Source organism: Gobio gobio (genome assembly GCF_949357685.1).
Source record: "Gobio gobio genome assembly, chromosome: 4".
Lineage (NCBI taxonomy): Eukaryota > Metazoa > Chordata > Actinopteri > Cypriniformes > Gobionidae > Gobio > Gobio gobio.
In genome coordinates, this window is record NC_137100.1 from 23,233,691 (window position 1) to 23,259,142 (window position 25,452).

At 38.9% G+C, this 25,452-nt stretch overlaps 1 protein-coding gene across 1 annotated transcript in view; it reads right to left on the reverse strand.

Moving 5' to 3' along the window:
• Window positions 1-25,452, reverse strand: part of col27a1b (collagen, type XXVII, alpha 1b) — a 112,063-nt gene that overhangs the window by 77,411 nt on the left and 9,200 nt on the right. Inside the window, exons 3-5 of the mRNA XM_079815247.1 lie at window positions 19,607-20,883; window positions 11,753-11,806; window positions 2,886-2,939 (exon numbers count right to left, since the gene is read on the reverse strand). Coding sequence (XP_079671373.1) covers window positions 2,886-2,939; window positions 11,753-11,806; window positions 19,607-20,883 — 1,385 coding nt within the window. The remainder of the gene's footprint in view (window positions 1-2,885; window positions 2,940-11,752; window positions 11,807-19,606; window positions 20,884-25,452) is intronic.

Sequence of the window (25,452 nt, forward strand, 5' to 3'; positions counted from 1 at the left end):
TGCGATGGAATTCCAGCCAGAAGTGCATTGCAGTAGTCAAGCCTAGAAATTACCAGGGCATGGACGAGAAGCTGTGTTGCATGCTCTGTTAGGAACGGTCTGATCTTCCTGATGTTGTGCAGCGCAAACTTGCACGACTGAGCTGTCTTTGAAATGTGGTCTTTGAAGGACAGCTGGTCATCAAAGGTTACTACAAGATGTCTGACTGACCTTGAAGGTGTAATCAAAGATGAACCTAGCTAGATGGTGAAATCGTGCTGTAGAGTCGGATTGGCAGAGAAGACAAGAAGCTCATATGTATGTGGGATCAAAACTACAACAAAGATTACACAAAGCTTTCATAAAGCTTTCATAAATGTTCAACAGAGTATGTTGTTTTAAAAGGCTTTTAAATGAAAAGACTTTGCAAACTACCAACAGTGACACACAACTCACCCTTGTTTTGCCAATTGTGAATAATGTATACATCACACAGGAAATGAGGTCGGTTACTGGGGAGTTATTTTGACCCCTGCTCTCAAATCCATTCCAAAAAGAAGACTGTAACAGGATTCCTCTCTGAATTTTTCTATATAGTCTACATGGATAAGAGTAATGAAGGCTTGCAAAGGAAAGGAGTGTTGTTTACACAAGAGAGTGACCCATGTACGCTTGAAGAATAAGTTTACAGTAAGTCTCTGCAATGACACTGGGGTTCATACACCACATTCTTCTGCCTTTTCAGGCAATGGGATGAAACCATGCCTTATGGTTGTGTTTTAAGCATCTAAAACTTTTAATATCTATTTTTCTCCAATGAACCTAAGTAGGATACATTTTCAATGAATTATTTTTTTAGGTTTTTTTTGACAATGCTTCCATCATTGTTTTTGCAGCCATTTAACAAAAGTAATTATGCAAATCCAGTAACCCATAAAATGGCATAAGCTTGCAGGTCATGTTTTGGGTTTGGTTGTGGAAGACTCAGGAGACTCATACTTTGCAGAGACTGTACAACATCATTCCAACACTGATTCAGACTCCTCAGCTCTTAAAAGCCAAAAGCGTGCTTGTCTACACCACGTGTCTGGATATATGCCAGTCATCACACTCTTATACATCATTTGATGAATTACTGCTCAATAAATTACAAATTTACTGCTATTTCAGAGAGAAATGCCTGCTTGGAATCCCACAACAAACACACTGCAACTAAGTGTTAATTCTGTGGATCTCATTCTGTCCTTTTAGTCTCATCTTTGTCCCATTTGGCAGTCATAATAAAAGAGGAGCTTTTAACTTGGGCTCGTCTTCATATGGCTAAGAAGGATCTTTGTTCTCCTGGTCTATTGTAAGACTGCCACAAGCAGCCAGATGTGGTAAAATGAACAACTGTGAAATACGTGAATGGAAATAAACAGGTCCAATAATGTCGTCAAACTCATACATCATCCTAAATTTCATCAGAATTCAGCAACTCATGCTTTTATTGTTTCTCTTAATTTACAACAGCTAAATGTAGATGGTAGAGTTATTGGTTTTCTCTTGGGTCCCAAAGTAGCCATATTTTTATTGTAGTACTGCAGTAGTATGCTTTTATTGCTGTCGTCTTTCTATGCATTATAAAATAATACATAAAATACCTTTTGATATCACTGTTGTAAAAAAACACAATCACTTATTAAAGTGTTAATTAAAGCACATATGGCTCATAAATAGAAGCCATTGAGTAGATCAAATCACATGTAGAGGGGTTGGAGAATTAAACTGAAACACTGGCCAATATAGTGTTGGAGGATGTGCGCCTGGTGGCCAATCTTCACTGATTTTACATTCCATCAGTAAGAGCAGAGTGTGTAGGTTGAATTAGCAAAGCACTATCACAGCTGCACATAAAATATTGCAATCGACACAACATAATGGGAGACATATCAGAGTTCAAAACAGGACTTTGTTGGTATGGGTCTTGCTGGCTCATCTGTGACCAGGACAGCGAGTCTTTGTGTTGTTTCGAGAGCTGTGGTATCTAGGGTAATTACGGCATATAAGACAACCACATAGGACGAACCACATTTAACAGAATAACTGCCAACGCAAGGGGAAGCTGTCTGAAAGGGATGTTCATGTTCTAACCCAAATTGTATCCAAAAAAACATAAAACCACAGTTGCCCAAATCACTGCAGAATTAAATGCACACCTCGACTTTCCTGTTTCCACCAAAACGTTTGTCACGAGTTCCACGGAGTTAATATTCATGGTTGGGCTGCTATTGCCAAACCTTTGGTCATTCTTGCCAATGCCAAATGTTGGTTTCATTGGTGCCAACAGTGCAAATCTTGGGCTGTAGACACTGGGAAACATATTGTTTTCTGATGAGTCCACCTTCACTGTCTTTCCCACATTCGAGGGAGGTGTGGAGAAGCCCCTCTTCTGACTGTTGTGTACCCAGAGTAAAACACTCGTGGATCAGTGATGTTTTGGGCTGCAACATCATGCCATTCCCTACTGTGATGGGCGCATCCCTGCCAAGGACTACCGAACCTTTCTGGAGGACCATGTGCACATAATGGTTCAAACATTGTGCCCCTGACTTGTATCTGTCATTCCCAAGACAAATGTATGCTGTATTGGCCGCAAAAGTTCGTAGACTTCTCCTCTTTAAGTTTGTAGAATTCACTAATAAGTTCAAGACGTGCATTGAGGACAGCTTTTTTATGGTATGTCCAAACAAACTGATCAATGTCATCACATACTTAACAAAATAAAACAACAAAATGCGCAGAAAAAAGCAAAACAAACTGCAAAACTAAACCAAATTAAACAAGGAAATGGTCCCATAGCTCCAAAGACACAAGTCTGATCACATCCACAAAAGCCACGCATTACTGTTTTCAGTGGTACGTACCTTGGGCCCGGAGGTCCCTGGATGGCCTGGGTTTCCATGCGGACCAGGTGGACCCTACAAAACAACAAAATGTTCAGTTGTATCTTTGTGCTGCCTTTTCTATAGCTACTGTGCAATCACTGCAGGATACTTAAGCTGGGTCACAAGCCTTGACCCATATTACTGTTTTTCCTTTTGCCAAAATAAATGGCCAGTAAAAGGGGCATAAAATAGAAGTAGATATACAGAGAAAATACAGAGAGAGAGGGGGGGGGGGGTCAGTGAAAAGAATATTCATCTAGTGGACTGTTTTACATGCACATTCAATCGTTGTTATCAGGGTCTCAAATTAACACTCATAAAGTGTCAAGTATGAGTTGAAACTGACTTTGGCAGGTAAAATGAGGAACTCCCCAGTTAGGAATTGCAACATGAATAAAACCACATTGTATAACGATAATTTGAACCTCACTGATGTAAGCAACATAAGCTAATTAAATCAAAGACAAACGTCTATTAAAGAAAACATCGGGTCATGTCTTTAAAAAAGTTTCCTTAGTGGAAATTATATTGTCAGACATTTAGTTTGGAAGCCTAACAAGTTTTTTTCCCTCTATGTGGTGATATTTTTCTCAAATTATGTCTTCTCAAAAACTCCCTGTGTTCAATTGGAAGGATAAATTAATTTATTCTTTTTTAACAGATCAGGTAAAATTGCATCTCAATTCCAGTGGGAGTATAAACAGGAGCAGAATCTGGTTGCATTTAGGTTAGCAGTTTTGCTGAATCATGCAATCTGAAACTGCTCAAGAACATTATTTACTATAGAAATAAATTAGAATTTAAAGGAAATAATTTTAAAATGATAATGCATTAAAATATAATAACACAGTTTAGTAATATGTTTTTTTAATAATTAACTTTGACTTCAGTACAGTAACAATAAAAAGGTGACTTAATTTAATCTAGCCAACAATCTGTTTTTATAATACCACATTTTTTCCCCCTCACATAATAAAAATTGATCTTTGTAAATGAAAATATATACACACTATATTGCCAAAAGTTTTGGGACACCTGCCTTTACATGCACATGAACTTTAATGACATCCTATTCTTAATCCGTAGGGTTTACTACGGAGTTGATTAAACAGTTTCAACTCTTCTATGAAGGCTTTCCACAAGGTTTAGGAGTGTGGAAATTGTTTTCTTTTCTTCTAGAAGTGCATTTGTGAGTTCAGGCACTGATGTTAGACGAGAAGGCCTGGCTCAAATTCATCCCAAAGGTGTTCTATCGGGTTAAGGTCAGGACTCTGTGCAGGCCATTCAAGTTCCTCCACACCAAACTCGCTCATCCATGTCTTTATGGAACTTCCTTTGTGCACTGGTGCGCAGTCATGTTGGACCAGGAAGGGGCCATCCCCAAACTGTTCCCACAAAGTTGGGAGCAGGAAATTGTCCAAAATGTCTTGGCATGCTGATGCATTAAGTGTTCCTTTCACTGGAACTAAGGGGCCAAGCCCAACCCCTATAAAACAACCCCACACCATAATCTTCCCTCCACCACTTTACACTTGGCACAATGCAGTCAGGCAAGCACCATCCTCCTGGCAACCGCCAAATCCAGACTTGTCCATCGGATTGAGAAGACAGAGAAGCGTGATTCGTTACTTCAGAGAACACGTCTCCACTGCTCAGTCCAGTGGCGGCGTGGTTTACACCACAGCATCCAACGCTTTGCATTGCACTTGGTGATGTAAGGCTTGGATGCAACTCGGCCATGGAAACCCATTCCATGAAGCTCTCTACGCACTGTTCTTGAGCTAATCTGAAGGCCACATGAAGTTTAGAGGTCTGTAGCTATTGACTCTGCAGAAAGTTGGCGACTTCTGAGCACTGTGACCCCGCTCTGTGATTTTACATGGCCTACCACTTTGTGGCTGAATTGTTGTTGTTCCCAATTGCTTCCACTTTGTTATAATACTACTAACAGTTGACTGTGGAATATTTAGTAGTGAGGAAGGTGGCAACCTATCACAGTACCACGCTTGAATTTCAATGAGCTCCTGAGAGCGACCCATTCTTTCACAAATGTTTGTGGAAGCAGTCTGCATGCCTAGGTGCTTGATTTTATACACCTGCGGCCATGGAAGTGATTGGAACATCTGAATTCATTGATTAAGAGGGGTGTCCCAATACTTTTGGCAATATAGTGTATGTAACATGTATGTTCTGTTTTAGTTTCGCTTTCTCTCTGTTTGCTCTGTTCCAGTTTTCCTGTTCTTTCGTTTCCTTGATTACTCATTCATGATCTAGTTTGTTCCCATAGTTACTAATTTCGTTCACCTGTTGTTTAATCCTCATTTCTCCCCATGTATTTAAGACCTGCTTTTTCCTTAGTTCTTTGACTGTTATTGTTGAAGTTACATGTTTGTATCGATGTGTACATTCGTGGATTACATTATATTAAAGTTTGTTCTTCCTTCTAGTCCTTCATCATGCGATTACTTGCAACACCCTTGGCTGACAATATCTTAACCTGACCTCAAAGCAGTGATGAATCCACAGTGGCAGTTCTGTAAATTCCTCAAATAATGATGGCTGAATCTGAAATTGCCCCCCAAACCCTCGATCACTATTGCCTACGTTAGTCCACTAATACAGCTCACTTGAAGGAGTGAATGCGGAAAGCCGTTGAGTGTACATCGGCTGTACACTCGTTATCGTGGTGCAATGTGGGATAGAATGAGTGCACTCAATAATGTCCACTATGGTTTCGGACAGCACTACAAATGGCTGTCCCCTCAAATAATGCCCAATTTGAGGGTATAGTAGGAGATTTTGGATTCAGCCGATGTGTTGTGCACTTAAGTGCCTTCACACATTTCAAACGTAAAGAATGAAATAAAAATCACATTATGTCATTGCAATAAATCAGCAGGCCATCAGCAGGACCTCTCAGCCCCCCACCTTCAGCTCACCCCCCCCCCCCAAAAAAAAACAACAAAAAAAAAACAATTAAACAAGAAATAGAACTTTTACTTTAGTCCCTTAACTAACCCTGTAAGAATCTGAGGGAAGCAGCTAAGTCCAAGTTAGGGAATGGAGAAATGTTTAAATATCTCATACATTTTTTTATTATTCTGGCCCTCATGATAAGTACTGTACGTAAGTACCACAGTTTGCCCAAGGCATGCATTCGGAAAATTGCCCTCCACTTAACAAGAAAGTGTTGTGTTTTAAAAGGTACTTCTGGCATATGCTTTTGGCATATAACATATGGACATGATTTTCTTCATTAGCTGACTTTTCCAGCAGCGACCAGGGGGCTTGAGTAGAGAAAGAGTTCAAGAAAGCTCCCTAGACACTGATTTATACACTCTGCTAGCAAAGCAGACAAAATGGGAGTGATCTTAAACGACAAACTGCAAAAGCCAGAATAAAAATGCCCGTCACTTTGGAGGATAAGATGTGCTAACTGAAACTAAAGGCCACACTAATAAAAAACACTGTGGATAGAATGATTTGTACATGCTGATATTGTCCTTTATTAGTTCACGCTTTCTGCATTGTTTTCAGCGCACAATCCACTAAAGGCAAAAGCAAATCAGGTAAATAAGCACAAAACATGTGCTGAATGCAATTTGCATGATCTTAAGGCTGTTGTCGAGATTGCAGCAGACTACAATCTGATATCTGAAATCAGCTCTTTGAAATGCAGAAAGTGTACTCAACTACATTTCTGTATATATACAGGTTATAACTTTTCTCTATCATTTAATCATCATTTGATAAATTACAACAAGCAGTTTTCAATTAGTTCAAATGTTTAAGATGGAAATGATTGATGATACATAAATAAACCTGGTTATTGTGTATTTGAAACACATTTAGTTCATTTGTACTTTTAAATCTTACATGTTTTATTTAAGTATGACTGACAAATATGCATTATTTGTTTATTTAAAACTGAATTCAAATACATACATCTTAAATTTAGGCCTAAATATTTTTGAGTGATAGCAACCATCAGGGAAGTTATATTGTAGAGCAAATAACATGCAATGGTGAAATTCAAAGACTTTGCGAGAGCCAAGAGGCAATGCTAAGACTACTTGTCAAGGCGGCGCTATTATTTATATATGATCCACCTGGGGTTAGCCATGAGTGGGGCTCTTATTCATTGCCCTTCCTGCTGAGTACACACAAACTGGCCATATGGAGATACTTACAAGAAGCTCATGTACAGATTTCCACCTTGTTTTTTTTATGTTTGGTCAGGTTCTGCACATGTGGCTGTGGTTAGTGATCAGAGGAGATTGAGAGAGGAGTATCAAGAAAGCCTATCAAGTTACATATTGGTTAATCTCTCCGGCTCACTTTCAGTTCTCCAACAGGCACTCGTGTGGGCAGACGCGCGTGGTGGTTGTCACTTTCCGCCTCATATATTTGAGAATGGCTGACTTATGGCGGAGCTCTCTGACCTGGCTCAAAGAAGGCCCCTGCTAATGTTTACCAATGCACTTGAGGGAATATCTTTGTCTGATCTGGTATCTTGCTCTCGAACTCCACTATGTTTAAAGTGAACATTTTATTGTTGGCATTGTAAAGAAACAGATCTAAGACAGCTTGAGCAGTGCCAACGGCAGAGACAAACTGTACGTCAGATAATTTTACTGTGTTGATACAGTACGTCCAACTCTCATGTCTGTCATCTATGAGGCAATGATTCACACCAGACAACCCTGACAGACCACATGACCCAGAAGCACATGGTGACACAGAAGGGAATGGTTTACAGTTCTGGGTAGAGACCTGAGGGATGAATTACTATATAAACACTAGCATACTTGGTGTAGTCACTAGAAGTATGGAAATTGTCGAAAATTGCTTTTTTGTTTTCAAAAATAATAATTAGCCAAAATGTGCATGTGATTATAAGGATGTGACAAGGCACCAGACTAAATAATCTAAAGCCTGACTAAGTTTTGGCGCTAACACAGAACAAACAATTTAAAATGGTATAAGAAAGATCTTTTTTTTCCTCAAAGGACTGTTTAATTTGAATTAAACATGTGAAAGTATGGGCAAGTTCACTAACATGGATTTCTTCATGACCTCTGAGCCTCACATTTATAATTTTTGCAGCCTGCCAATGTTCTTCAGAATTCAACAATTCTTGAGTAGTGTTGGGGAACTTCACTTTTAAAAGCTATGTTATTATAAAAAGCAACTCATTTTGTTACATTGTTGCTTTTTATGGACAGCAAGTTAGTACTTATGCATTACTTTTACCTTTATATTTAGATATTTAGTGGAAGCATTTATTTTAAAGGTCCGATCACATTTTCTATTGTTGTTAATTTTTGAAGGCAAAATACAGTCATTGCAATAGGATTCCACAGAATCAGAAATTTTGTTTGAGGACGAAAGATTTCCACACACAGATTTCACAACTGGTTCAAGTTGGTCACATTGTGCCATGTTGACCAACATAAAGCTGCTTGAAAGTAACTTCTATGTGAGCTGTGTTTTTAATACATCACTATACTATTTTGCTAAAATGTCTTTAATGTGGCAGTACCTCTCTCCACCAGACTGAAATAGTATGCTTGAATAAATTCAGATTGACTAAATAGAGATTGTACCTGTACATGTATCTCAAGATCTGTATTATTTAGTATGTCGAAATAGAGACTTAATCTGGAAAAGCTATATAGCCTGTTAATGATCAGTGCCCTGGTAGTGGGACACTTGGTGCTACCTGTAACAGTAATGTTTAGTTTCTGTCTTTTATTGTTTTCAGTCTTAGTTTTCATTGTCACCATTTGCCTGAGTTCTAGTAATTCATTCATTGTCATGGTTTCTGATTAGTTACACACCCATTCCCTGTTCCTTTGATCAACAGTGTACAGTATTTAAATCCCTCAATTGGTTGTTGTTTATTCAATTGGTTGAGCCCTCAAGTTGTCACTGGTTAAGCCCAACACTAAGTCTTCATCATTCAGCACCAAGACTCCCTCATAGTGGATGGTCCCTCCCTGTCTCCCTCTCCCTTCTCCACTGTCAAAGCCATCCAGTTCATCAGCCTCATATCCGTTGTCTCCCTTCAGCCCCTCAGCTCCTCCAGTGGCTCCAATCAGCTGCATGGATCCGCCTGGGGCTTGTGTCATCAGCTCCGCCTTGGCTTGTGGATCCCTCAGCTACACCTCAAGCCTCCAAGTCCTGGACTCCACCTTGGCCCTCTGACCCATCGGCTTCACCTTGGCTCAACGCTCCCTCTGCTCCACCATAAACTGTCATCACTCAAGCTCCACCGTGCTCCCTCATCCCTCTGGCTCCACCTTGGTCCATCGTCGCTCTGGCTCCACCTCAAACTTCAGGGTCAGCAGCTGTGCATTGACCATCCACACCTCTGGCTCCGCCTGGCTCTTTTTTTCCCTCTGGTTTCTCAATTGTACTTACTCCTAACATCTCTGCCCCGGTCTGCCAAGCCCACGCCTCCACCGCGGTCATGCCTGTCTGCAGCTCCACTGTGGCCCTCCAAGCCTCTGCTGTCACCCTGGCTCTATCGCTCTGCCTTGATCTCCACTGGCTTCACCTCAGTCAGTCATCTCCCTGGTTCCACCCGGCCTCTCCTCCATGGCTCCACCATGGCTCTGGGTCATCCTCCTACTCCTCCCGTCTATGCTCTGGTTCCTTTTGTCTCTGTCTTAGCTTCTCCCCCCTTCATCTCCGCCCTGGTCTTTGGTGTCTTCCCTTGCAGTCCGCACCCAGGGTGGGCCTACTCACATCCGCTAATACAAACTCCCATGTAAAATGTTGTCCACTGAAGCATTTTGGTACTAGCCGTTTCCCATAGGTGCATATTTTGCCTTGACTGGCTACCTCGAGAGGTGAGCCAACCTCGCCCAAGCGTCTGTCCACTGGTGACACGAGCAGGACTCTAACCTGTGCCACCATATCACACAAGAAATGTCGCCCAGATAATAAGTCTGTGATGAACAGTAGGTAAGCAGTGTCGTTAGCTACTAAGCTACTGACAGTCGGCATATTTCTGCTCTCATTGAACGTGCATGGTGGATGGCACTTTTTGGCTTTCGCTCCAAAAAGGGCGTGAAAGAAACATAGTCCATGTTCAGCTGACTGCCATGCAACGGGAGCTAGCCATTCATAGGAACAATGTGCTGCAACTCTCAAAACAGGGTACACAGACATAGTTACTTATAATAAGCCCATCTAACGTATGGCACTGGTATGACACCAGCCACAACTATTTGAGGCGCTTACACCAGACACATGAAAGTAAATATTATAAACTGGTGCTGGCTGATGCTGTATAGGCTATGGTATTGAAGCATCCATTGTAGCCCACTTCATTGCAATGCTCAATTTGCTCTGACGTGTTCATGACCCATTTAATATTTGAAGGTCTAAATGGAACAAATTTTGGCTTGCACTTCTTTAACCAAAGCTTGTTTTTCCCATGTAACAAATTGTATCTTGCATATGAATCGCTATGAATGAAAACTGACAAAAAACATACATTACAGAGATAAAAAAAAAAAAAACCTTTTTAATATTACAAAATAAATATGAGCAAAACATTTTTAATATCAGGAGTAACATGAAATATTCTTAGTACCTTAGTGCACTGACTAATGGTGTGGGATCCTAATGCTCTTGACCAGCTACTCTGGAGAGCTTAAGAGTCGGTGAGCACCGGTGAGGCTTTAAATGCCTTTAATAAGACTGCTACAAAGAGCCCTTTCTTTAGCTAAACAGATTGGGTTCCCACAGTCCAGCCCTCAGGGGCCTCTCTAAAGGGCAGTCTCATAGGCCAGGGCAGGTATCTCGCACACAAAACATCTAGACTTCCACCAAGGGAAGTCTCTTTGAATCACTGACTAACTGATATCTCATTGTCGCACTCTTTCTTCCACTCTAGATTACAATCTTATTGAGCAAAAGTCATTTCTACAAAGTATACATACTCATCTTGATGACAAACTATCAGTTCGTAACAAAGAGAGACTTCAATGACATTAAATAAATAACCTTAACAACAACAAAAAAGTCTTGAATTGTCTTATAATGCAAACTAATAATTTCATTAAAGATTTTAAATATATTTAAATGCATACAACAAGAAATGTGGAAATAACATTTTTTTTTTTAAATATAGTGGTTACATTTTCAACATATCTGTGTTGGTCTAGATGTGGATTTGCATACATCTGGTTATGGCCAATGAAAATCATCCATATAGTTCCAATGCAAATGGACTAGCAAACAATTTAAAACAATTTACAATTTAAAAATTGATTGCACAGAGACTGGGTTTTTCATGGATATTGAACAAGCTGCAGCAAAAATAAATTTAAAGTTGAATCAAGTTTAACTTGGTTTTATACAAACATATGGGAAATTAGTGTTTAATAGGAACTATTATAGCCTTCCTCAACCATAAATAAAAGAACCTCAGTTCAAAGATCCCTCAATAATGAATGACAGGTTAGGCATAATATGTTTGCAATATATACAACAGATGCATTTCAAAACTGCTAATTTACTTTACAACTTTACTTTTTACCCCTTCTAGAACACCTGACAAAAAGAACATGTTGTTCCAGTGTCCTAGATGGAGTAACAATTGGAGTGTGATTGAAACTGGAGCATGGTAGTGTGGTCGATGGCGAAACTGCCAGTGTGAGTAACGCAAAATGACAATTTCATCTTATTTTAATGCAGCTTTGGCAAACAAAAGTCTATTAATGTAACATGCAGAGAAATATTAGGTTGACTTGGATGAAGTAAAAACATAGAGATCTCATAAGCCTGGGATAGGCAACAGAGACATGAGAAGTGAAGGATTTTAACAGGCTTACCCTGGGCCCTCTCTTTCCTGGTAATCCTGGCTTGCCAGGAGGTCCTGGAGGTCCCTGAAAGAGAAGAAGGGAGGGAAATTGTGACAAAAAGGGTCATTTAGTGTTAAATATCTACCTGCTGACATTGAATGAACTCTCAAACAAGGCAGTAATCCCCCTATTGGATGGAGGCAGTGAACTCTATGCAATGTTTTAAGATACTTTGAGGCCCGGTTTCACAGACAGGGTTTTGACTAAGCTAGGATTAGGCCTTAGTTCAACTAGGGCATTTAAGTAGCTTTTATAAAGATGCCCTAGAAAAAAAAAAGAAAAAAAAAAACATTACTGGTGTGAATCTTGAGACAAAACAATGGCACTGACATATTTTACGATATGTCAGTGCAAGTTGCTTTCAGTTAAAACAGCTAAAACACGCATTTTAGTCATTAAGACACTTAAACTCGCAAATATGTAGTGTTTCAGTGGCTGGTTTAAAAAAAAGGAAGAATTAAATTGAAGAGAGAAGAAAATTTGCTGAAGTAGAGTATTTAAAAAATTGACAACAGGCATAGAACAGACATGATATTTTTAAACATCTTTGGCTGAAGTCAAAAATCAAAATTGGACCGCCGTTGTTTTCAATAAACTGTCCATACTGCTGCACTTTTTGGCTTGATTTACTTGCAAATGACTGGTTAATTTTGCACATCATCTAGCTTTAAATCAATTACACACATGAATCAACTAAGCGTGCATTTAAGTCAGTGTTTTCCTTTCACTTAGTCAGAGGAGAAAAAAAACAAGAGCATGCAGTCTGATATTACGCATCCAGCAATTCATGTGCATCTGGCTAGAATAGATAAATGCAGTAATAACTTGAAGTTACGAAAGGTATGAGTTAAGAGTAAGACTAATAATATTTATGTATTTGCAGTTTTGTTCTGCAAGTGGTCTTTGACTGTTTCATTTTACTTAACCGTTGATCTGTTATATTGAAGATAACTTGTTGAAGGATATTGGTTTACCTATGCCCTTTTTCAACACTTGAGTATAACGGAGACTTGAGGGTCTGCAGACGTTTAAGAGGCTATTGTGTCAACCTTGATTTATTGCAATATTGAGATGTTCAGTTTTATTTTGATTTTATAAAAATGTGATTGCTCTCCTCACATATCAACTATTTCTTGTTTTTCACTGTCTCTTATAGATGTAGAGGACTAGTGCATATTTGAGCCTACATTCAGAGTAAAATACTTTTTTACAAGATGAAAGATAAGTCTTTGATGGCCCCAGAGTTTTAGCTCAAAATACCCCACAAATAATTTTTTTACAGCATGTTAAAATTGCACTTTTTACGAGGGGGCAAAAATTCACTGTTTTTGTGTGTATCCATTTAAATGCAAATGAGTTGGTGTCTCCAGCCCCCTTTCAGGAAAAGGGCGGAGCTTCAAGAGCTCGTGCTCCGGTGTCAGGACAATCTCATCTCACGGAATGAAAATGTCAGAACAGAAACTGTCAGTAACGGTGTCCAGTTCGAACCAGAGTCGGACAATGATGCCTACAGAGCGAGAAAATCAATGCTGCATGGAGATTAGATCAGGTATAGTTTTGTTATAACTTATTTGTCATCTTGCTTTTATCCACTATTAGTACAAGCCTGTTGTAGAGGACCCGTCCGAATGAAGGGTCCGTTTTACACCACAAAATCAATGTAAGAGTTGAATAAAACACAGTACAAGGAGTGCGTAAATTCTTGTCCATAAACACTCTCTCTCCCTTGCATTATCATCAACATACACAGCGAAATAAACTGGTAAACTTTATATCTATAACACAACTGTGATGAACTGTAATAAAGTGCGCGCTCTCCCTTTCTTTACTGCCGTGACCAGTATTGCTCCGAAGACTGTAAGCTGGATCACAGTTGGTACAGATCCATCCTTGAGTGCCTTATATTGCCCCTTGTTCACAAAGCAGTCTGGAGTGAAATTATTTGCGCAAATGTATATTTTAGGTATATTTTGGGGCGGATTACCTTTGAAGTAATCCTGCAGTGTCTTCAGCGGCTCAGATGTCAAGAGTAAATGATGACTGTTATGTTCATTCTTACATCCAGCAACAAAAAACCTCAATCTCTTTAATCGATCAGCGTCACTTTGCCCAGAATCTACGGCTTTTTCTGAGACAGTGCTTATGATTTATGGGGATTTAAAAAAAAAACACTGGGTGGATTTTTATCATTATGGTTGTGTACACACACGTCCAACACACATTTATGTTCAAACACCATGTAAAAGCGAATTTTGCATAATAGGTACCCTTTAAGTACAGTTAAAATCAGATATTCTAAGACTTTCAAGTCATATTGGAATTGGTGACTTGGAGTCATTAATGGAGTCATTTTTGCTGTACTTTAACTCAAGTATGGTTTACAGATACTCTTTACACCTTTGTATATAAGCGTATTATTTTGACCTTTATTCTTGTACATACAGGCACTGAATTAAGCAGTACTTAAAGTATTGCATGAAAATCTTACATGTACAGTAAATGCCTGAAACAGCCTTTTGAGGACAAATACATTTAACCAACTTTATCTGCAATAAAGACAGCAAACACTGCATAAGAGTCACTATGGGAAGCATAAAGTGTACGACTTTAGGGCTCAATTTTCAACTCCTCCCCCGAATACAAACAGCAAATCTCGCCGATCTGTAAGTTTGTGTCACAGTGTGGTACAATAGAAAGGAGCGAGGACTCAATTGCCGAAGGAAATAAAGTGGTCTTTATTAAATAATAAAATAAAACAAACAAAACACACCCACGAAGGGAAAACCAAACTTAACATAAACTAAACACGAGGAACAGGAACATGAAGCATGACAGAGAACAGAAGACATCAAACAACGATCCAGCATAGGACTGCAGACATGAGGAGACTATAAAGGGTAACAGATTGGGCAGGTGATGAGGGAGAACAGGTGGGGCAAATTAACCAAAAAACAGATAACAAGATGGGTGGGGTTGACAAGAGACCAGAGACATAACATCATACCAAAACATGACAAACACACCACATGTGCTTACACAGGGCAAAACAGACATGAATGTAGACGAAAGTAGGTGGCTGCAGTCAACATCTAACCAGCCGCAGCTCGTCTGGATGGGCAGGTGGGGCAGAACCCCACCAAAATATTCATCCAAACACAGACATCTATGCTGAATTAATAATAAATTATAAATGTATTCAGAATTCTGCAACAAATATTGTTCGTATTTACTAGACTTTTTAAGTTGTGAAGTGAGCAGGAAATATTAAAATGAAGCACATGGATTCGACAGGAATGTATTCATGATACTAGATGGGGCAGCCGTCTCTGAGCCCCCCCTAGCTCTACAGCGCCCCACAAATTTCCCATGTAAATCTGTGGTCAAAAATGGAACTGCCGTGCACTCTCATAGAGAGCCATTGGGGCAGATTTCTGGCTGCCCCACCAATTTTCACGTGACCGCATGTAAACTTCGCTCCAGACCAAGAGTGTCTGCATCAGGTCAGTAACTAGTTGGCATGTCTGTTCTTCCTATGTGGAGTAGCGTATCAAATGAATGAAAGTATAAATACTTTATTTTAAACATGCTCATGTGAATAGCCTTTATATATAGTTCTGTTGTGTTTGTTTTATGTTTATTCTGAGAGTATACATGACTTTCCTCACTGGAATTCCTGCACAACTTGAAATTCTAACATGGTATTCTTTGGGTTAGTCGTGTGTTGTCTGTCAATCATCATTAGAGCACGCCACCCTTAGGCTGAATAACGCAACGACATTAGAATTCTGCCTAAAGTGAGTCTATGTTCAGCGATTGGTGTATATATAGCTTACCAAATGTTAATCATAAACTAGCACTAAGACCCAGAATCTGCCCTACTTAAATTTATGATCAGGAGCCGCTACTGCCTTTAACATACAGTAATATATATATATGCAAATATTGGAAGTACTCCATTCGAGTGCCGCTAGTATTTCATTTTACTGATGGAAGTAGGAATAAACTCAAAATGGAAGTTGCATGACTTTATGTGAAGAGGGCCTGTTAAGCCAAAAACATTTAGTTGTTATTATATCTCTTTCTATCATTATATCTCTTTCTATCTTTATATCACAAAAATCTGGCAATGTCAGGGAACTTTAATCATCCATGTTATTTTTTTAAATATAATTTACCTGCAATCTGCTTTGGAATTTGCCTTGTGTTAGTAAAAAATGTGTCAGCACAACTGATTACAACTTTAAACTAATGAAAAACATTGCTTACAAATAAATTCTACGAGACAATTCCTGGCAATGTTTCGTAACACCTGTTAACCTGGCAAGATCCCACTTGCTCATACTGAGAGCGATGCTGCCAGAACTCCACAATGTTTGCAGGCTTCCTGTTTCTAATCATTTTGAAAGCAACACTCACTAATAAAAGATTATTTAAAGGTGTACACTATTAATGTTTTCAAGAAATCTACTTTAAAACTACTTTAAATAACCACGAACTGCATATTGACTTTAGCTTTTGTGCAGTAAACTTTCTTGCTCAAGTAAAACGAGCTTCTATGGAGAAAGATCAAACATAATAAACCAAGAGACATTGTCCACACAGTGTCTGCTTGATATGAATGACATTAATATGGTAAATTTGAGTTCCAAAGAGAAAAAAGACAGTAGAGCCCATTTGAGCCCTCTACTCTTTCTCTTCCACGTGGCAAATTTCCTGAATGAAAGCAACCTCTCTTTCTCTCTCCGCCTCCAAGAAGGAATAAAAAGATTAGAAAAGGAAACAAGGCCTTTTATAGTAGTTGCTTAAGGGGATCTCTCCCGAAAATGCACAGTGCTATCCGTGTGATAGCCATACTGAACAGCACATCTGGTTGTTGTTTGTTGTTGGAAAAGAGTTCAGAACTTCACTCTGACTGTATTTACAGTACCATAATACACTGCATAATTGTGCTGGATAAGGCCGGCAGACTTTATAGCAAATATCAGCTCACTTCCAGTAGAGCACAATTCTGCTCCAACCCAAGCCTGTAGTAATGCACAAGAAATGGAAACTTACCCAGGAACTTTTATAGTTGTTTGTCTATTACAAGATGTATTGATTGATTAATTCATCCAATCACAGTGCAAACTTAGTTTAAAAAAAAATTACCAACTGATGTTAATTGCTTCAGTGTACCAACATTTGCATACATCCTCAACCTCGACTCCCTCGAGGCTGTCAGCTAAAGGACATTATTCCTATTACTAAATAACATATTATTATTCATCCTATCAAAAAGAGTCTTTCTACTCAAACACAAATTCCCAATTATTTACTGTTTTCCCAATTGGTGACTGGGTTTGTGGTAATCTAAAAAAAAATGTTTTAACCAAGGCAAATGATAATACTGTACATACGATTTTAATGTTTTAATGTAGCTTTTTTAGGCTGCACTGCAAAAATATGTTTTTAATAAGCATTTTTGTCTAGTTCTAAAGTAAAAATAAGAAATATTTACTTGACAAAAACGTTTTTCTTGTTTAAGCATAAAGCCACATTTAGTTTGGTTTAGTTTTAAAATAACAAAAAAAGATATGACAATAGGTTAAAGAACAATAAATAATGAGATATATATAATCTCTAAAAACAAGTCCTAATAATTTACACAAATTTGCTTATAAAGTGAATTTATCTTCTTTTTAAGTTTCAAGGATGTTTAGATACATTTAGTGGAAAACAAGACAACTGCTGATTGTTTTTTTTGGGGAGGTTTTTTTGCAGTGTGTGTCCTTTCACCCGCTGGCTTGTGACCTCACTATTTAACTACAAGGAAAATGTGTGTAAGCATTACACATTACCGGCCGGTAATGCCCTTTCAAAGGATTTTATAAACTCTAGGCTTAAGACCAAGACCACCAAAAGCTCAAATGCAACAATGATGACACCGTTTTCCAGATTTCAACCAACAGTTTGCACCCAGACAAGGTTGTTTAACTGGTAAAAGATGTAGTTTTGTAGTGTGTGCTGTATTATGTATTGAACTCCTCAAGAGGTAATGGAAACCAACTGACAAAGAATCCATATTAATGCAATGCTACAGTAAGCACTTAAATATAACATATGAAGGCAGATGACAAGGCCAAGGCAAAAAAACACACACACACAAAAAAAACACATGGCCACAGCCAATAATTCACATTTCACCATTCTTCAAAATAAGCAAAGCAGCACTTGCCATCTGGCCACCATAAGACACCGGTTAAAAAAAGAACGAAAATGGTCTTCATATCATGGAGTTCTAGTGGTCTTTTGAAAGCTGAAGACCACCATAACCTGACTTAGCTTTAAGTATTTCAACAAGCTAATTCCCACCTTCTGTACAATAATCTGTGAAAATCCTGCTTTAGTATAATAACATTTTACTGTAAAATAAATGGATAATTTTACTAGCTTGACAAACATTTTTTTTTTTTTGTACAACCTGAACTAACCATGTCAAAACAGGTACAATTATCTGATATTTTTGAGAGACTGTGGGTGTTTACACGACACCGTTTTCATTTGAAACTTTTTATGCATTTTAGACGTTCATTTATATGACAACAGCGTTTTGGGAGCCTAAAAACACAAGCTTTTGAAAACTGGGTTGCAAGGTTTTGAAAACGATGCCTTTACCGTCTCCATGTAAACAACAAAAATGTGATTCTGTGAAAATGGTGACTTCATGCGCATGCATATTACATGTTCGCGGGGTGTTTCTTGACAAAGTGACATCGCCAACTACTGGTCTGGAATGCATAATACAGCCTTTTTAGTAATTTTCGCAGATCTGTGTGTACAGGGATCTGTTTTTACTACATCGCTGTCATAACCTTAGGGTGCTTCTCATTTCTTATTTGTGCATCCTTGCTTCCTTTCCTTGCATCTTAGCTCCACCCCCTTAGGATGCAAGGGAAGGATACACCTGTGTATCCTCACTCATGACTCCTCAGGAAGCTTCCCCACTCTCTGTTCCTTGCGGTGCAATTAGAGAATTGCGATGCCCTTCAAGATGGCTGAGTTCAATTGGTTTCCGGGTCACGGGCTGGAGGATGGAGGACGGAGGAGCGAGGAAAGGAGGAAACAGCTATTTGAATATTGAGAAGAACCCTTATTGACCATGACCATGACACACAGTATGAGGGTGTGCAGGTGTCATCTTTATAATATGTCTTATGCTATGTTTTCTTGCATGTTTCTGCGAGTTGATTTGACCACATGACTTTGATTTGATTTGGAAGACAAACGGTTTTTGAATATTAGTAAGCAGTGAAGAAGTTCAAATAATTATAATATTAGTGAGTCACACTACATGACTTTGATTTGATTTGGCAGACAAAAGTTTTTTGTGTATTAGTAAGCAGTGAATGAGTTAAAATATTTATAATTTTGTTAAAATATATATTTTTCTAAGATATTATAAAAAAAACATTGTCAAACTACTTTAGGTTTTCTTGCTCTTATTGAGGTCTTTTTTTATTCATTATGCTATCAGGACAGTTAAACCAACCCTTCATTTTATATGTTACCAACCCAGTTACAGGTTGAGACCACAATTGTTTATTTATACATTTATTATTTTTTTAAACCTTCGACCAAATCTTAACTACTACTTCATTTTTCCTGAACTCGCCATGTTCTAACAAATCTATGACCAAATCTATAAATTTGTCAATACCTCAGCGCCAATGAGAAAAGACTTTTACAAAATTTCCAGCAATTTGACCTGTGTCAGTCTGTTTCAATCCATACAAATGTGAAATATGCAAAGAGTATGATAACAAAAAATATGAAAGAACATCTTACCGGTGGTCCAGGTTCTCCTGTCAGTCCAGGTGACTCAGCCAAGAGGGAATATTGGGTTGGTTCGAAGTCAAAAGTTTGGAAACCATCTGTGGCTGCAGGGGTGACAGGCTCAAAAGAAGTGGGTTTGGCTCCGAATAAGGAGGTCTCCTTTTGTAGAGGTCTCCGTGATGCTAATGTTGTAATCTCTGACACTGTGAATGTGCTAGAAGGCTTAGGTTTTGTTGTGGAAGGGGTCTGAATATCCAGGTTGTTCTTCTGTTGGCCTGTTGGTCTGGCAGTGGCAGCCATCCCGTTCTCTTTTAACATCAGGGGCTTTATAGTAGCCCTCACGAGGTTCTTCCTGGGGTTGCTTTGTTGAGTTGGCTTTGGAGATATTTGTGATGTTCTACTCCCAAAGGAGGCCATGGCAGTTTGTGCTGTGGCCTGCAGGGGGGGCTGTAATGTGGGCTGGGCTATCGTTGGTGGCACTGTGATTTGTACAGACTGAGATGTCATTATAGTGGACATGTTCAGGCCTTGTGAGGTTTCATGATTATTGTGTATCTCGTCTTGTGTTAGTGAAGGTTTAGAGCTAAAATGTCTGTCATTTAGTTCTGGTACAATGCTTGGGGTCTGAATGGTGACAGATATATTGGAGTCCAGGGGTAATAGCGGTAAAAGAGGTGGGAGGTTAGGCCGATAAGTGTCAGCTTCCCTACACTGTTTTTTAATGTACTTGCAATAATTGTGAGCTGCCTTAGCAGAGGGATGAATATCAAACTGGCAGATGGCTCCTTCAAACTGCACAGAGTTCTGGCTCGTTTTTCCCAAGCAAAAGGAGCCCTCTGGATCCAGCGTTTCTTCATTTTTAAAATGCAAATCTGCATGTACACTTGTCTTACCACAAGAAGTATATAACGTAACCCTTTGGGCTTGGATTTCCAAAGCCAGGTTGTGCCACTGACCATTGTGAACATCATAATCAAAATTTACAGTGTTCTTCTGGCCCAAGTAAACTACGATTTTTCCAGGGATGAACTGTACCCCTAGTTGCAGTCTTTTCCTCTTTGTCACAACAGTGAAGAGGAAAGCTTTGTTTATGCGATGCGAACATACGCTAAGGATGATTGTGAACGCTGAGCCTAGTGATGCAGGAAAGACGGAGCTCACTGGGATGTCAATTCTCGCCCTCTGGGTTAGGATGACTCCCGATTTGAAGGGAATGACACCTTGAGGTGTGGAGCGTGTTCCAGATGGTCTTTTCCCAACCAATCCCAGTCTTTGCAGCACGTCCACATCTACAAAAAGAAAAACCACAAATAATTGCAGGAATAATCACTATACATACAGTATATGTACTACGACCATAAAAAAGGATTAAGAGCAAACTGTATCTCGTCGCAGTCGACTGAATGCTTGCAGCTGTTTCTCACACACTGAGACACTGAGCTCATTACAGGAACAGATCATTAACAAAAGCATATGTAGAACACATGCGGCTAAGGTAATGTTTCATCTGGGGTAATGCTTCAGTTTTTCATTAAATACTCTGATGATATTGTTACAAGTAGAAAAAATAACACTGTGTGGGCTTATGTGCAGTTTTACAGATTCATCAACTGTACTACAAATTCATTAGATCGTTAGAGGTCTGCAATAAATTAGGTCAAGTGAAGTGAGTGGGAGTTTGCATCTCAAATGTCCCTATAAGATTTACAAAACCACAAGAATATTAATCTGTTTAGCCTGAAGCATTCCATTTTATGATGTGGATTTGGGTATACGACGGCAAAAAAAAGAAAAAGAAAAAAACAGACTTTTAATGACAACACCCAGGAGAAGAGGGCGATATCCAAACTATACACAAACGTCAATGAGAACAGACCGAGAATGAGGGAAAAAACAGTGTATAAATACACAGGGAATAACGATTTAACTAATGAGACGACAGGTGAACTAAATGACTAATCAGAAACCCTGGGAAACTGGGTCATATGGAAACAGGGGGGAAAAAACACTCAACAGAACTTGTTTCCCAGTAAAAAAACACAACAAAAAAATACTTTATTTATATATCACTTTTCAGGCTTAAAATATATTTCAAAGTGCTTTACATAAAAATTATAGTTTCAAATATCATAAGCAACATCAAATTCAATAAAAACATGTGCATTAACCATAATAAATATAATAAATATGCCCTTATTCTTCTTATGTACAGTCTATTTTTACTGGCAATATTTTAAGCATGAAGCCCAAAGTATACTTTATTATGCGTATGGGCACAGTTGAACTCACAGCCTTGCAAAGTATACTTCTTTTTACTCATACGCGTACACAGGCGCCTCTCGCCACGAGTTAAAAACCATGTAAATACTGGGGGAAAAAAGTGAAATGCGCATGTGCGACCTGCGCGTACAAAGTATGGGCAGTTACAAAAATCAGTATGCGCTTACTCTTCTGTACGCTGACCCTCGAGTATGCGTAAAAAGTGAAGTATACATTGGCCACTATTTGTCATTTTTGAATAAAGCAAAAAGGTAAGAAAAATTAACATCTCTGAACATCTAGAACAATTTTGCTACTTTTGCTAAATTATATTTTTATTGGAAATAAAGACAATATCATCGACTATTGATAGGATTTTTTTCGGCTGTAAAACAACCAAATGGCCAATATCAATAATGCCCCATGTGATCCCTTTGCTAGCAAGTAGATATGAAACGTAAAGTGGCAGAAGAAACAATCAATGCCATCTATCTTAGGGTTGCCACTTCTGAGTCAGTAATGAGTTTAGAATAAAAACAAACAAGTGTATGCATTACAAAACCAAATCTAACCCAAACACATCCAGACTCAACATTTGCAGTTATTAAATATACCCAATGAGCACTAAATGAAAAGCACATGTAAATGGAATAATGTGCATGGACTTTCCCCCTTGTAAGCCCTATAACAGATGACGATCAGCAGATTGGACGGGATTGGTGAATGCAGTAGTATTGTAAGCAAATCTAAATGGCCACTTCATTATAAAGCATGTCAAAAAGAGGTGACAGATCATCTCCTGACAAACAGCAGGAAAACAACTGCTCTGAATTTAGAAAATGAATGATCTGAATAATTTCATATGAGATCCTGACACAAATCTCTAACATAAACAAGACTCAACAGATATGCACCTCAACACATGATGAACATCCACTGGTTCTACTCACAAATCACAGTAAGGAGTGCTGTGGACAAATTGATCGGTATTGCCAATAAATCGGAACCGATAACTGGGGCAATCAGTTATCGGCAAAAATCTATATCGATAGTTTTTACGGGTTGCATCCGTTGCTGGAGTGGCTGACAAGGGTCTGCTGTCATACAGTACAAGAGCGGCCTCTACAGGTGAAATGAAAACTATCACTGACATCTTGTGGAGTTTGTTTTGACACGTGAGGCTGCACTCTGCACAGAGCGGGACACTTCAGATGCAAATTTAAAACAGACAATGAAATGGTATGTATACAGTACACTACGGTACAAGTTTTCATATCATTGTAAAGCAATTTATTTGTTGACTAAATGCTGTATTAGTGGAGAACAGCAGTACGTTTGCTGTCGAGACTGAGAGGACTCTAACATTAGTAGCCTACCTCAAGCAGTTAAAACAATGTGACAAAAATATATGCAAGTCCGACCCAAATGTTTAATGTCATGATTGTTACTTGCATTAGTTTAAATCCAGCTGGTCTCTTTTATGCATTTTGTTATGCAGCGAAGATGCATATTTAAAGCTGGTGACATGAGAAAGTAAACAGTATCATCATGCAGCCGACAGAAACATACAGTTGTGGTCAGACTTATTGGCACCCCTGGTAAATATGATCAAAGATGGTTTGTTTATCCTTTTGATCTTTTATTCAAAAAAATTAGCAAAAAGCTAACCTTTCACTGAAGTCGAAGAATGGAAAGTAGGGGAAAAATCACATTATGAAATAATTGTTTTTCTCCAAAACACTTGGCCACAATTATTGGCACCCCTAGAATTTTTTATGAGTAAAATATCTCTGAAGTATATTCCCATTAATAGTCCCATTTTTTAGCACACCAGGGTGACTAGGAACATGACATTGTCTAGCAATGACGTCTTGTTTCACAGGAGTATGAATATGAGGAAACACAAAGTCCAAATTCCCTTAATCATTCATCACAATGAGTAAAACCAAAGAATATAGTTCTGATGTGCAGCAAAAGATTGTTGAGCTTCACAAAATAGAAAGTGGCTGTAGAAAAATATAGCTAAAGCATTGAAAATTCCCATTTCCACCATCAGGGCAATAATTTAGAAGTTCCAATCAACTAAAGATGTTACGAATCTGCCTGCAAGAGGACATGTGTCTATACTGTCTTAATGCATGGCGAGGAAGAAAGTTTGAGTGGCCAAAGACTCTCCAAGGATCACAGATGGCGAATTGCAGAGATTAGTTGAGTCTTGGGGTCAGAAAGCCTAAAAACCCCTACATCACCACATGTTGTTTGGGAGGGATTCAAGAAAAATCCTTCTTGCTCATCCAGAAACAAACTCCAGCATATTCAGTTGTCAGACAGGACTGGGACTTCAAAAGGGACCTGGTTCTATGGTCAGATGAAACTATAAAAATAGTTTTTTGGGTTTGGCGAAAAACCCAAGATGGGTTTGGCGCAAACAGGGATAAAAAGTACCCCTTGTCGACGGTTAAATATACCGCTGGATCTATAATGTTGTGGGCCTATTTTTTGCTGGAGGTCCTGGACATCTTGTTCAGATCACGGATTCTAGCAAAACCTGATGGCCTCTGCTAGAAATCTTTTAATGGGCCGTGGTTGGATCTTCCATCAGGACAACGATCCAAAACAAACATCAAAATCAACACACAAATGTGTCACTGAGCCCAAAATTAAGCTTCTGCCATGACCATCCCAGTTCCCTGACACGAACCCTATAGGAAACTGAAGAGAAGAAGCACCAACATGGAGCTGAGAATCTGAAGAATCTGGAGATATTCTGTATGGAGGAATGGTCTCTGCCATATTTGATCATATTTACCAGGGGTGCCAATAATTCTGACCAATGCATTCGATTTCAGTTATTTTTCATCGTCACTGTGATACACATTTTGTTATTTTGATTAGATAATCAAGTATTCTAAAATAGAAGAAAATAAAGTGTGAGACGTACAATATACATACACAATATTCAGGCATAACATTATGACCACTGACAGGTGAAGTGAATAACACTGATTATCTCTTCATCACAGAACCTGTTAGTGATATTTTAGGCAGCAAGTGAAATTTGGTCCTCAAAATTGATGCGTTAGAAGCAGGAAAAATGGGCAATCGTAAAGATGTGAGTGAGTTTGACAAGGGCCAAATTATGATGGCTAAACGGCTGGGTCAGAGCATCTCCAAAACTGCAGCTCTTTTGGGGTGCTTCCGATCTGCAGTGGTCAGTATCTATGCACGTAAGGCTCATTGATGCATGTGGGAAGCGAAGGCTGACCCGTGTGGTCTGATCAAACAAACAAGGTAATGTAGCTCAAATTGCTCAAGAAGTAAATGCTGGTTCTGATAGAAAGGTGTCAGAGTACACAGCACATCGCAGTTTGTTGCATTAGGCCAAGCCAATCAGGATGCCCATGCTGGGCATTCCTCCACAGAAAGCGCCAACAATGGTGCCCTCAAAACTTGACATCAAAACTAAGCATCAAAACTGGACCACGGAGCAATGGAAGAAGTGGCCTGGTCTGATGAATCACGTTTTATATTACATCACATAAATGGCCGGGTGCTGTGCGTCGCCTATCTGGGGAATACATGGCACCAGGATGCACTAT